Source organism: Conger conger, chromosome 3 (genome assembly GCF_963514075.1).
Source record: "Conger conger chromosome 3, fConCon1.1, whole genome shotgun sequence".
NCBI classification, from domain to species: Eukaryota; Metazoa; Chordata; class Actinopteri; order Anguilliformes; family Congridae; genus Conger; species Conger conger.
The window spans coordinates 17,863,863-17,876,621 of record NC_083762.1 but is presented as its reverse complement, the minus strand read 5'-3'; the positions used below and the strand labels follow the sequence as shown (position 1 = coordinate 17,876,621).

Genomic DNA, 12,759 nt, shown 5'->3' with positions numbered 1-12,759 from the left:
ACCAGTAGCTGATCATATGAAAATGCACTATATGCATTTTTAAATGTGCCCTCCAGAAATAACACAAGTATATTATTTTAAATTGCAAAGTACATAGCACATCAAAGGACTGAGACAGGTGTATTGGCTGCAGACACCATTCAATTTGAAAGATAATAGAGGCACAGGTCACACAGGATAACACTTGCAGATGAGGTACGCTACACAAGACAAGTTTCCCCTGCAGCTAATAAACAAAGTCACCCCTGAATAGAAACCATAGCCAATACCCAATACAAAGAATCCTACAATTGCAGAAGCTTGTATTCAAAGTATATAATACAGGTTAAAATATTTATCTATTAATTGTTGACGCAGCCCTAAGAATTCAATAAATTTTACGGCACTGTCTAGGGTTAATTTCCTTGTTCTTCTATTAGTAGCAGTTGATTTGCTGATAAGCATCCAGTAAGCTGCAGTGGCTGAAGAGATGTTAATTGGGTGACTGAATGCAGACAGGAGAAGACAAAACCAGTTCAGTCTGAAACATTTTGTGGCCGTTGGAGATTAGGGAAGTGTGAGCTTTTGACACCTTTTCCTTCCCGATACCAGCACAGGGACAACATGTAATGGTGGGTTTTCCTCCATTTCAGTTTTCCTCTATCAGTGTCCACTGTTGTGCTCCTATTAAGTGCAGTCAATGTCCATGTATACGTGTAGACATTTTGAGCTGAAAAAGCCTGCCATCCTAAATTTGCTAATAGGTGTAAAGATAAACAGATTAAAACTAGATAAATAATTTATATATCAATGGTGATAAATAAATCGACTGATAATACATATATAACTAGATAGTTAGTAATAAGACTGAAGTTTAATATCCTGAATTAATCCAGAATTGCAATTATCTGCATTGTTTTCCTTTTTCTTCAGTATATTTCCACATGCTTTGTCCAATTACCCTTAACCATTGGAAAACTTTTCAGCAAAGAGATGAGCTACCCTATTCTTTCACTGGTTAGTCTGTTTTGTGTTGAGTTGCAGACCAGAGATAACCAAGTTTTCTCTTCATGATATATCCCAAGTTGTCAGTGTATGTCTTGCATGTGTACAGTATGCACTCCTTAGCAAATTCCTGCAAGAGAAAGCCACATCCCTGGGCCCCTAAGCGTATAGATGTAACAGTATCACATATCACACACTTTGAGCAAACCAACCTTAAGCAAGCCTGACCTGACAAAGACGGGCTACAAAAACTACCAACGCGAAGTGAAATATTGTATTTCAATGAGTTTCAGTATATCATATAGGCGTGAACAAAACTCATTCTATTATTCAGTCTTTCCCTCTCTCTCTCTCCCTCTGCCTCTGCTTTATTCCCTTTCTTCTGCTCTGACATTTTGGCACACCTCCCTTCTTTATCTCTTCTTTCACTTATCCCCCACATTCCCTTTTTTAATTCCTTCACATCATCCATTCCCCATCTGTCTTGGCTTTCTGTTCCCCGCCGGTATCTCCCAACTCCTTTCTTCTGGCGGTCCAGTGACAGCCATCTTGGATTTGCATTGCGTTGGCTCAGTGGACAATAAGCCACACTTCAACAACAATAAAAAAACAGTATACAAATCAATGTCTCTTCTAGTCTCCCTCACGCTGATTCGCTGTGTTACCCCACAGCAAGTACCTATCTGTCTGAAGACCGCTCAAAGGCTGCTTCATTTGCATGACAAACGCTCTGCGCTGTGCAACACTGAGATTAAGTCGACTCAAATTACGAAGAAAATGCGCAAATAATGCAGAATTGTACAGAGTGAGATAAACCGCCGCTGGATAATTGGTAATGGCGGCGAATGTCCCCCTCCTGTGAGTCCAGCTGTGCGGCCCTGCTTTCCCCGGCCCTGCTCTGGCGGATAGATCTTAATCTCCCGCGCACTGTGACAAATGCAGCTGCGAGGCGCCGTTCCGTGATTTTCTCCCCGCTCCCGCCATTCGTCACGCCGGGGAAGGGAGCGCTGGATAAACTCCCATGCAAAGTCCAACCGCTCGCCCATATGCCGCGCCTTCAAAGGGCTCCATTGAGCAATGTTCTCACAACACTGCCACTCTGGCCACATCAGCGGTGTTTGTGTTGATGAGGCCCTGTTTGCCAAGTGTCATAATGTCCCCTTTCAACATCTGAGAACATGATTTTTCCATTTACTGGATGGGGTAAATATGCACGAGGCGGCAAGCGGTCATTATTAAGCGTGGGTGTTCTCATTAGGAGCAGTGGTTTGATCAAAGTTTCCATCACGCCTGGGACTCTTGGACCCTTGGGGCCCTATTTTCTAAACAATTGGGTCACATGAAACGGGCCTTGAGTTGCGGTATTATCCCCACAAACGTAGGACAGATATCTGCCAGAGAGCATACTTGCTGGCTGATGTCGACATGCTCAATTAGCTCCTCAGAACCCAGGGAGGAGCTGGGAGGTCAGCTCTGAATTGTGTGCACTTCCCCCCACCTCGGGGGAAGTCCAGCTGATCTGAGCACGCTCCAGCAAACTGCTGCCTAAACCCAAACAACCGTTCTGTCTTAAAGGGCCACGCTTCCATTTACATACACTGTGGGAAGTGACCAGTTTCCCGGCTCAGCAACAGGTCAAAGGAGCGAAGCTGGAATAAGGAGGCACGGATTAGCCCTCATGACATTGTTTTGTGAATAGGTTGAGCTATAACTGACAATGGAACCTAAGGAAATCTAATACAATTACCCGGGCATGCCCACCCTGGTGTAAAATCCAGCAATGACCAGGTTGAAATTACCAGCTACTAGCTCTACTGAGATATTCAAACCACCCTGTCTGGCACCAACAATCATTGGTCACTGAGTCAAAGTCACTGAGATCATATTTCTTCCCCATTCTGACATTTGATCTGAAAAACAGATGAGCCTCTTGACCATGTCTGTATGCTTTTATGCATTTAGTTGCTGCCAGATGATTGGCTGATTAAATGTTTGCATGAACAAGCTGGTGTACAGGTCTACCTAATGAAGTGCTCAGTGAGTATATATTAGAAGGGCAAAAATGCAAGAATGTTTCAGTTATTGCAGTACAAAAAGGTACTCAGGAAGTATTAGTGACCAAAATGTCTGGATGTCAATTCATAGTTCTCACTTTCATTATCAAAATAGGCTTTTTAAATGTAACTGAAGTGGAACAGGGAGAGCATTTAAACAAGGAAATCTTCCTCAAAGTAACATGATCCGACAACAAACTGCCTAATACAGGTGCCAATTGTATAAAATAATTTTTTTCTTTTTTTTCAGAAATGTTACAAGGTAGCAATGCTTGCTGTTCATTGCCAACTGCTAGACGGAATAAAGCACTTTTGAATACTTGGTCCATCAGCATCCATACACACTTAAAATAGAAAATTAGCGGTCCTTGAACTTGCTTTTTGTTTGTAGTGGTTTTACTATTCAGTAAAGACTGCATGTTTGTTTCATTTCTTTTTGTATCTTTGAGCGACCAGTGGATTTTCCATTAGATGGGAGGGTCAGCCTGGCCCCACATAAAAGTCCCATGCGGGCGTGGCAGAGGACAAATGAACATCACGCCAGCCCAAAGTCTGACTCACTGCTGCTCGGCAACATGCATTTTTCATCTTTTGTTTGCTCCTAAATTCAAAAAGATGATAGAACAAAAATGCAATCATTTTGCCACATAAATTAAGGAGAGCAATATTTTTCTTCTTGGTGTTTGTTCTCCCATTGATTTGCACCTGGTTAATACTTGGGTGTGTGTCTTCTTCTTCACAGATTGTGTAATAAATTAAAATGGGAATTGCATGAACTGGCCACGGAATCAAAAAGAAAAAAACTGCAAGAAATATCAGCTCTGTTTTTCACACATAAATTTCCCCACCCTCAAGACCTCCCCCCCAATGACACACACACATGCATGTGCAAAGCATATAAATCTTGCATTTACAATAGTTAATTCGATTTTTATTGTGTGCTGTTGTTTGACAATGTCTAATAATACATTATTATTGAAAATTATATATTTAAATGTATGCCTTCAAAGAAATTGTGATTATTCGCAGTGAGAAACACCTCCAACTCAATTGGTCAGTATTGAACTAATGATGAAATCTACTTTCAATATAAGCTTAACTATATACTAATTAACTGTAGGACACAAACAGCAGTTCCACACAGGATCGTTTAAAGACCTTTCTGGAAGAAATTAAGGTCAAGCGGTATGATAGTGGGCGAGCGAGGGAGAGGGAGGAGATGGAGATACATATTTGTCGTTGTGAACGATGTGTGTGCGATTTCGTGAGAAAGAAGTGATGGAAAGTATGTTGGAGGCAGGAGACAGATGGGGTGAGAGAAGACGATGGGACTAATTGAATTCCCAGGTTTGAGGTATGGAATGCGGCCCAAATCTGTAAGCACCACTTAAAGAGTGTGTTTGCGGGTAGGAAGCACTCAAGGGGACGCAGGGGCACGTGGGTAATGAGGACCAAGGGGAAAACACAAACTTGCCTTCCCGTGCCAGCGATTGGACACTTACAGATGCAGGAAGAGAATCTTTCATTTTACAGTGCAGGCAGCCATGTTGTCCAGGAGACTAACTTCGCTGCACGTTTAGACACAAAAACAATAACACCAATCCCATCAAGCATCTCATGTACATGCGCATACATGCCTGATGCAGCTGGAACGTCTCCCACACGAGGAATTTAAGAAATTAGGAGAACAAGAAAAGGGATACAGAGAAAGGGGGAACAGACGGAGAACAGGAAACATGATCAGTTCATCCCCCACCCCTCCCTCTATTATCCCCCTTTCTCCTCTTTGTGTAAAACTATATTTTTGCCTCCTGTTATTCTTTTCTTTGCCTGAAGCCGCCCCCATGCCATTGATCTGTGCCGCTGAACTCTTTCATATTTCATGTGGCTGACTCTTTCATGTGGCTTTCTGGGCCCTGCGTATGAGACGCTGTGGAAAAATCCGCCAGCCGCAGCCACTCTGAGTCCTGCCACAGCGCAGTCCGGGCCAGCGCACTGACAAACACACAACCTTCCCAAAACATCCCGGTCACATCCCACCAACAGTGCAGCACACTGTCCTAACTGTTTTAGTCTCATAATGAGTAGAATATATTAGCTTGTTACAGTATGCTCAACAAGTCAAATTTCCTTACTCCATTGGCAAATCTTGTAACAAGATAAAATTCCTAACCACATTGGCAACATTTTTTTACTTCCATCCATTCCATTCCATCCATTATCCTAACCCGCTTATCCTGATCAGGGTCGCAGGGGGGCTGGAGCCTATCCCAGCATACATTGAGCAGGAATATACCCTGGACAGGTCGCCAGTCCATCGCAGGGCACACACACCATTCACTCACACACTCATACGCTCATACCTACGGGCAATTTAGACTCTCCAATCAGCCTAACCTGCATGTCTTTGGACTGTGGGAGGAAACCGGAGTACCCGGAGGAAACCCACTGGAACACGGGGAGAACATGCAAACTCCGCACAGAGAGGCCCCCGGCCGACCGGGATTCGAACCCAGGACCTCCTTGCTGTGAGGCGGCAGTGCTACCCACTGCACCATCCGTGCCGAAAAAAGGAAAACAGAAATAAATCAAAGTCTACATATGAGACTAAAATACCTTTTGAGATTGACTTATTTTTCCTGACTGCCCACTGGGACAGTATGTTCATGACATGGTGTTCATGATGTGACGGAGAGGTGTACTGGCTGCAGCTTGGCTGACTGTGGCTGGCTGGAGGGCCACAGGATTACCTTCTAGAGGAGCCCTAGCTCTTGTACACAGAAACAAGGGTTTGAAGCAGGTGTGGATAGTGGTTAGACACCATATTGGATGAAAGTATGCATTTTATCTGCACTTTATGAGGGCAGAAAAACAATGCAAGATGGGGGATATTTTTGAGGTCAAAAATGCATCACTGATCTAAATATCATGCAATCTAAAGCCAGATTCTTCACCTGTCATTTTTTTATGTGATCAACCTCCCTCCCCCCACCACACACACGCTGGAACGAATACTCTGTCACACTGCAGATGTCAGTGTGTGGAATCAATTAACACAACATGTGTTTCTGTCTGTCTCTGGTTCTTCATTTGACCTCTGTGTACACAGAACATATGCTTGAACACACACACACATGCACACACATACACACACACAAGGTCACACGCTTTAAGTGCACCCAGGAGTGCAAGCCCAGACAGCCACAGGCAAGAGTATGCTGCCACCCACAGGGACACACTGAAAGAATCAATTAGAAACAGTGTATACTACTCCCTCAAGAGGGTCCTGTTCACTTCACACATCCATACACACAAACACAAGAAAACACAGACACACAGGCACAAAAACACACACAAACACAGACATGTACATGCACACAAACACACAAACACACACACACACAAACATACCCACATCCGTCCACGCAAACAAGAATAAAAACGCGGTCACACAAAACGCTCGAGGACACGACTGCACATCTCACAAAAGAGCAGACGTATCCGTGCTCTCACACAAAACTTCTGCCTCTTTCTCTCTCTGTCTGTATGTCAGGGCAGTGGAGGAAGTGTCTTTGTTGAGAGACTTCCTCCAGGGAAGAGGGCGGAACTCCCTTGGGTGCCCACGGGCGAGTAGGAGAGAGCAGGAGAGAGAGAACGAGACAGAAGAAGAGAGAAAGAAAACCCACAAACGCTTTAGCCTCAGAAAAAGGCAAGAAGCAGCAATGCAGAATGAAACAGAACTCATGACCACACAACAGTGAGGGAAGAGACATAAAAAAGCCCACAGAACAGCGTCTCCGTGTGGTTCAAGATTGCCCTCTGGCCACCAAGCAATGTAACAGCAACCCCGGGCCTGACTTTCTTTTTCAGAAACTGGACAGAAACTGGAACACACATTCAACAAAAAGAAATATAACAAAAATCACCTTTCCACACCAATACACTTCCAAAAAAAAGGTTTTTAAATGTAATTTATTTTAGTATTTTTATAGCTAATTTACAACAAGCGATTCACTGAAATAAAATGTGATTCATTTTTGTGTTCATTGTTAAATCTCTTTTTCTTGCAAGATAAATTATTTTAAATACACTCTTTAAATCTCATCTCTGTCAGTTTGTTGTAATTTCACATTAATTCATTAAGATAAAAACTAGTACATATGATAAGGAATTATTTTAACAGAAAGAACCCAGACATTATAGTATCACATGGATGATCCAAACGTAAATGAAGAAATCATTTGAATAATCAAATGAGTAAACTGTAAACTAAAAAATGTGACCCATTCCATCCAGTAAGACGTGTGCGTGTGCGTGTGAGTGTTTGCATACGTGTGTGTGTGTGTTTGTGGTGTGTGTTTTTGGATGTGTCAGTATGTCAAAACAGTTTCAGCATCGAGACACGTGTCAGACCACTGTGCCAGTGTTTGTGAGATGGCTATGCATCAGCCATTTTATGTCGATGCATGTACACATAAACCTTAGTGCACCACACCTGCTAAATGTATTCTGCTATTCCTCCGAAACCTGATATGTCCTATACCACTGATCCAACCAGACCTGGTCAAACTTTGACCGCATTCCAGTCATCTGTAAACCTTGGTGATCAAGTCATCGCAGTTTTTAGGGTCGAAGGGTAAAGGCGGGCTAAACGCCCTGAACACAAACGAGTAGATTGATTAAATCTGGGTTGAATTCCGATGGTTTGCGGGTCGGTCCTGGTTGAGACGCGGTCCCGTTCTGATGTGCCCCTGATACAGAGTTATTAAAGCCCCATAGTTTTGTACAGTCAGATATGTCTTTATATACATCGATATATTCCGTCAAATACTTTTTAACGGAAACATTTTTTTACATCATAGAAAAACAAAGGAAAATAAATAAGTGGTGAACATCTGACAGTTAGGTATGCAAATTAACGATTAAGCAAGCAAGTGAGTAAATGAACAAATAAATAATAAAAATAAATAAATAAATAACCACCTTTAAGCTTTGCTTACATCCCAAACATGAGCTGATCCCGGTCCAGAATTCACAGTGAACACTGGATGAGTAAAGAAATAAACAGACTGCTAAACACACACATGAATAAATGTCAGTCTAACTAGCTACACTTCTCCTCTTTTGCGCTCAAGCAAAGAGAGTAAAAAGCAAGTAAAAGTGGCTAGCTCTTTTTTGTTTCTTTTCAGCCATTCTCTACCCACCCTGTTCACACACATACCGTCATTCTCTCTCGGTACCTGCCTTACTTTGTTCCATCTCCTGCTACCCTAGTGTACAGTGCATTTGGTTTTCATCTGAATTCTGCCACTATCACACACACACACACACACACACACACATACTAAAGCGAAAGAGTGTGCATGCACACTCACACGCACACACACACGCACACTAAAGCGAGAGAGCACGCATGCACACACACACACACACGAACACACATACACACATACAAAGCAAGAGAGCGCGCATTCACACTCACAAACACACTCACACGAACACACACACACGCACACACACACACACACACACACACACACACACACACACAGTGCTGGACTGCCCTTGGCCTCTCACTACCTCCATGATGTAGGATCGTCCTGTCCCCTGCTTCATTGTTCTTTCATAAGGTGTACAGTGTTAGAATTACAGCATTAATATCATCAATCATGTATGTTTGTAAACAGTAGCCCTAGACAGAGACATGAATGACATAAATAATAATGAAACTGCAGAGGCCAAGCTCCAATACAATGTATTAGATTATAACAATATTATTTATATATCACACACACAGCCACCAACGACAGTGTCTGCCACCTTCATCTCATTACAGGGGTTTGTTTTTCAACCGAAGGTGGCAAGCAATGGGACACTTCTGTGGCCTTACAGAACACTGGTGTATCCTGGCACTTGGAGGAAGTCATGTGACTCCCTGGGGACGGGCGGTGCCAATACTCACAATGAATGCTCTGTGTGTGAGAACAGTGGCACGCACTGACCACCGCTGCGTAGAGATGCAGCAGGGCAGCATCTTTTCTGCTCCGCGTCCATTTTGTTTCAGCTACTGCGCACAGAGTCGCTGCGCTAATCAAATCAAGAGTCAAATGTGAGGTGAGAGTGCGTCCATCGGTGGCTGGAGCAGCAGTGAGCTCAGGGGGAATGCAGTGATTTAAAAAGCTTTGTTTTCCTCTGAGGTATAAAGGTATGAAAGGCCTTCCACGGAGCACGCTCAGTAGACCTCACTCCTGTCAAATGAATTACGGTTCACAAAACTGTGGGATCCTGGCGATTAGCCAACATCAACTTGATATTAGCAAGGACGGTAATCGTCCACTATTTTTGTTGGAAGCGTTTGTATCGGAAAGAGCGCAAATAGTCAACATGGTTTCCTTTCATGAAAGATGGGAAACCATTAATCTGCGATCGTTTTTCTAAATAACACTGCCAGCCTTCTCATCGGGAGGTTGCCATCTGTGTCACACAACTGTGACCTTACAGTATAACGGCTTGCCAGTAAGCACATATGTCCTCACAGACAATAATTCTATCAAACTGGTCTCATCCAGCATTTGCCTCTCTTAATGCTATGTCAAAATGGTCTGTCCTACAGAATATTTTTGTAGGGGTGTAAAGACCACTATGAGGACAGGCAAACAACCATTTTAGATGCCATGGGAGCAATATATATTTTGGAGAATTATATTTTAAGAGAATAATATTTTGGAGAAAGTATATCACCTACTTCGCCCATTTGAGGAGGTTTGTGGGAGCTCTCCCTAGAGAGGACACAAGGCCTCCACAGGAACACACGTAACATCGTAAAGTGCACAGAGGCCTCCCAGTCTCTACCTCCCCTCTGACCTCTGGTGTGAATATTGCTGCGCGTTTTGATGGAGCGCAGAATACGAACAGCAGACCGCTGCTAAAACAGCAGAATACAGATAAACCACACCCCTCCCCTCCCCGCCAAAAAATAAAACCAAACAAAAATAAACACATTTCCTTTTAAATTAAAACTGTAAGATAATCCATTTTTCAGGATTCAAAGTCCTGTTAGAATGTTCCTTTGCTTGCTTGTTAAAAATATAGATATAATTTAATTTATACATTTGTCTAAATTTGTTGCCTATATGTAGCATTCTTCCGTGAGAAAGTGGACGAGAGAGAGAGCGAGCTTTCGGCAGAAATGTGTCGAGGGACAGAAAGAAATACCCAAAGCTGTGTGTTTCAGTTATGGAGGGAAACACAACGCCTGAGGGCGTGCAGGGTCACTTCTCATTCCGTGTGGAGGAAAACACAATGCAATGTTTTATCTAATCTCAACACATTTGTTTCTCTCATAAGCCCATCTCTCCCTCCCTCCCTCCCTCCCTCTCTATCATGGTTTTTCTCTCCTGTGATCTCATACAGTGACTACATCCTCAAGGGTATCAACAGCGTCAGCCAAAAATACAGAAGTCAATCCTCCACCTCTCCTTGTTCCTCCTTCCTCTTTGTTCCTCCTCTTTTCTCCTCCTTTTGTCTCTTGGTTCCCTTGTTCTCCTGGTCTCCCTTCTCTCCTTTGCTGCCATCTTGTACGTTTTTAAGAAAGCATGCACAAATTCTGCAGAAGAGGGGGCTTCTGGGTAAATTACCTTCCCGTATTTCCAGGTGATCTCCTCTCTTTGTGGGTGACAGAGTGAGCGAGTGACCGTGTCTTTTTCTAAACAAAGGCCATAATTCACAACATTATTGTTATTCATATTATTACTGTTAATAAATGTGTTCTCACTTTTCAGTTCCTATTCCAGTTTTTCACTGTGAGATTGTCCCTTGTGATTTCGGGTCCTCTTTGAAATCGATCCGTTCCTCAGCAGTCCGTTCGCTTCATCTTTCTCCCTCTCACACCCTCCCTCCCTCCCTCCCTCCCTCTCTCTCTGTCTCGGTCCAGAGTGGATAGCGATAGGGGGATGAGATGAAGAGAGGGAAATGAGTGAAAAGAAGAGGAACGGGGGGGGGCTGTCGTTTCCCTTTTCCTTTCTGTCGTTCCAGAAATCATTTGTCCGTTCTTTTCCAGGCGGAACGCTCCGAACGGCTCTGAACACACGGCTTAAGGTAGCATCGGAAGCAGCTGGTGAGACAGAGCAAGGAAGAGCGGGAGAAAGAGAAGGATAGACGGAGGAGGAGAGTGAAGGAGAGAGGGATGAAGAGAGGGAGGGAACGTGACCGTTGGGGGGGGAACTGTTCCCTGTGCTTATCCCCCGGCCCAAGAGGCTTAAGTCCTGCTTTCCGCTCACCCCTTCACCCTCCTCTCTCCCAGAATGCAGTCAAACACAGACTTCACCAGAGAGAGGCCATAGATAGAGACTGACAAAGAAATGGGAAGACAAGAGGACAAGGGGCTCAGTCTGTCTCTCTCACATTCTCTCTTACTCATACTCTCACTCGTTCTCTCTGTCTCTCATTCTCTCTCATACTCTCTCTCTCTCTCTCTCAGACATGATTCATGAGTCTAGTTGTGGAGGGTAGGGGGTAGACAGAGCTGCTTGGCCGTAGGAGTCCCTCTCTCTCCCAGAGTGCGTTCGAAGCAGTCGATGGCGGTATAGGGGGACAGGCTCACAGTCTCTCCCTGGCAGGGATCCAGATGTAGGGCCCAGACTGCTCCTCGATCACTGTCTTAATCTTGTGATAGATCTCCTCGAAGCTGTCTCCTTCCACAATGGCTGCAGGGCGAGAAAAATGGAGAGGGAATTGACTTTCTACACTGTATGATGTCGCACAGTCAGTAGAGCTGATAACACGCATAATTTCTCATGTAGGGATAAATTCCTATTGATAGCAATCGGGTCTTATCAGTGGTTGCAAGACTATATGATACTTGGAGCTACTCAGCATCTAGAAAAAAAGCACTCAACACATGACTGGGAACGCTGATAGTTCACGGTGTCCTCCATATCAAAAGGGGGCGCTGTTTCACCTGAGAAGCACTCAATGAAGTCCTGTTCCAGTTTCACTGCGCGGTCCAGGGCCTTTCGAGCCTGTTCCTCAGTCAGGCGCTTGTTGATCTCCCTGCAGTAAAACAATGAGGGAGGTCTTGTACAATACAAACCAATAGATACCAAGGCAATGCCACTGCCATTTAGTGTCACACACACTGGTTATTCTCCCATGGGCTGCATGTAGCCCAATCAGCATGGAGATAAAGCATGAAGCAGGAGGAACCAATAGGCCTCAGTAGTCGTGTCGTCATTCATTCCCTTCGGAAATATATATGGTTCGTTAGGATTTTCTAGACTCCTTTTTTTGTTGTTGGACATTTAAAAAGCAAATTGCTACAGATAAGCAGTTAGCAACGCGTCGCATAATAACATCACACACAGGGCTGTATCTGGCTGCATTTTATTATTAGCACTATTCACTCAGGCTGCCGGTGGCTATTACTGCGTCATGTAATATAATAAATGATGTTTTTTCTACTTCATACGGTTGTATATACTGCTGTAAGTGTCTTTACTCTTGTTACAGTTTGTTTTCTCATTGGTAATTTCCTTAAGTTATTCGAGTCGTTGCTTTAAATTTATTTGCTGGCTAACGGTAGCATTCACTAGCCTGGGAACCTTTCTCACAGAACCGCTAGCTGTGACGCATATAACATGTGCTGCTGTGTTAGCTTTTGGTTAGCCAAATAATTACTTTGGTTGGAAAGCAGCATCGGAATTCAGTGGACCAAATGTCGATT

At 43.7% G+C, this 12,759-nt stretch overlaps 1 protein-coding gene across 3 annotated transcripts in view; it reads right to left on the bottom strand.

The window, feature by feature from the left end:
* Positions 1–11,057: 11,057 nt before the first annotated feature.
* The window catches only part of LOC133123267 (disks large homolog 4-like), a 149,232-nt gene continuing 147,530 nt past the window's right edge, over positions 11,058–12,759 (bottom strand). For all 3 annotated transcript variants that reach the window (XM_061233607.1, XM_061233608.1, XM_061233609.1), the window contains 2 exons: positions 11,998–12,089; positions 11,058–11,743 (listed from right to left, as the gene is read on the bottom strand). In XM_061233607.1, the coding sequence (XP_061089591.1) occupies positions 11,637–11,743; positions 11,998–12,089 (199 nt within the window). In that variant the 3' untranslated portion in view covers positions 11,058–11,636. The remainder of the gene's footprint in view (positions 11,744–11,997; positions 12,090–12,759) is intronic.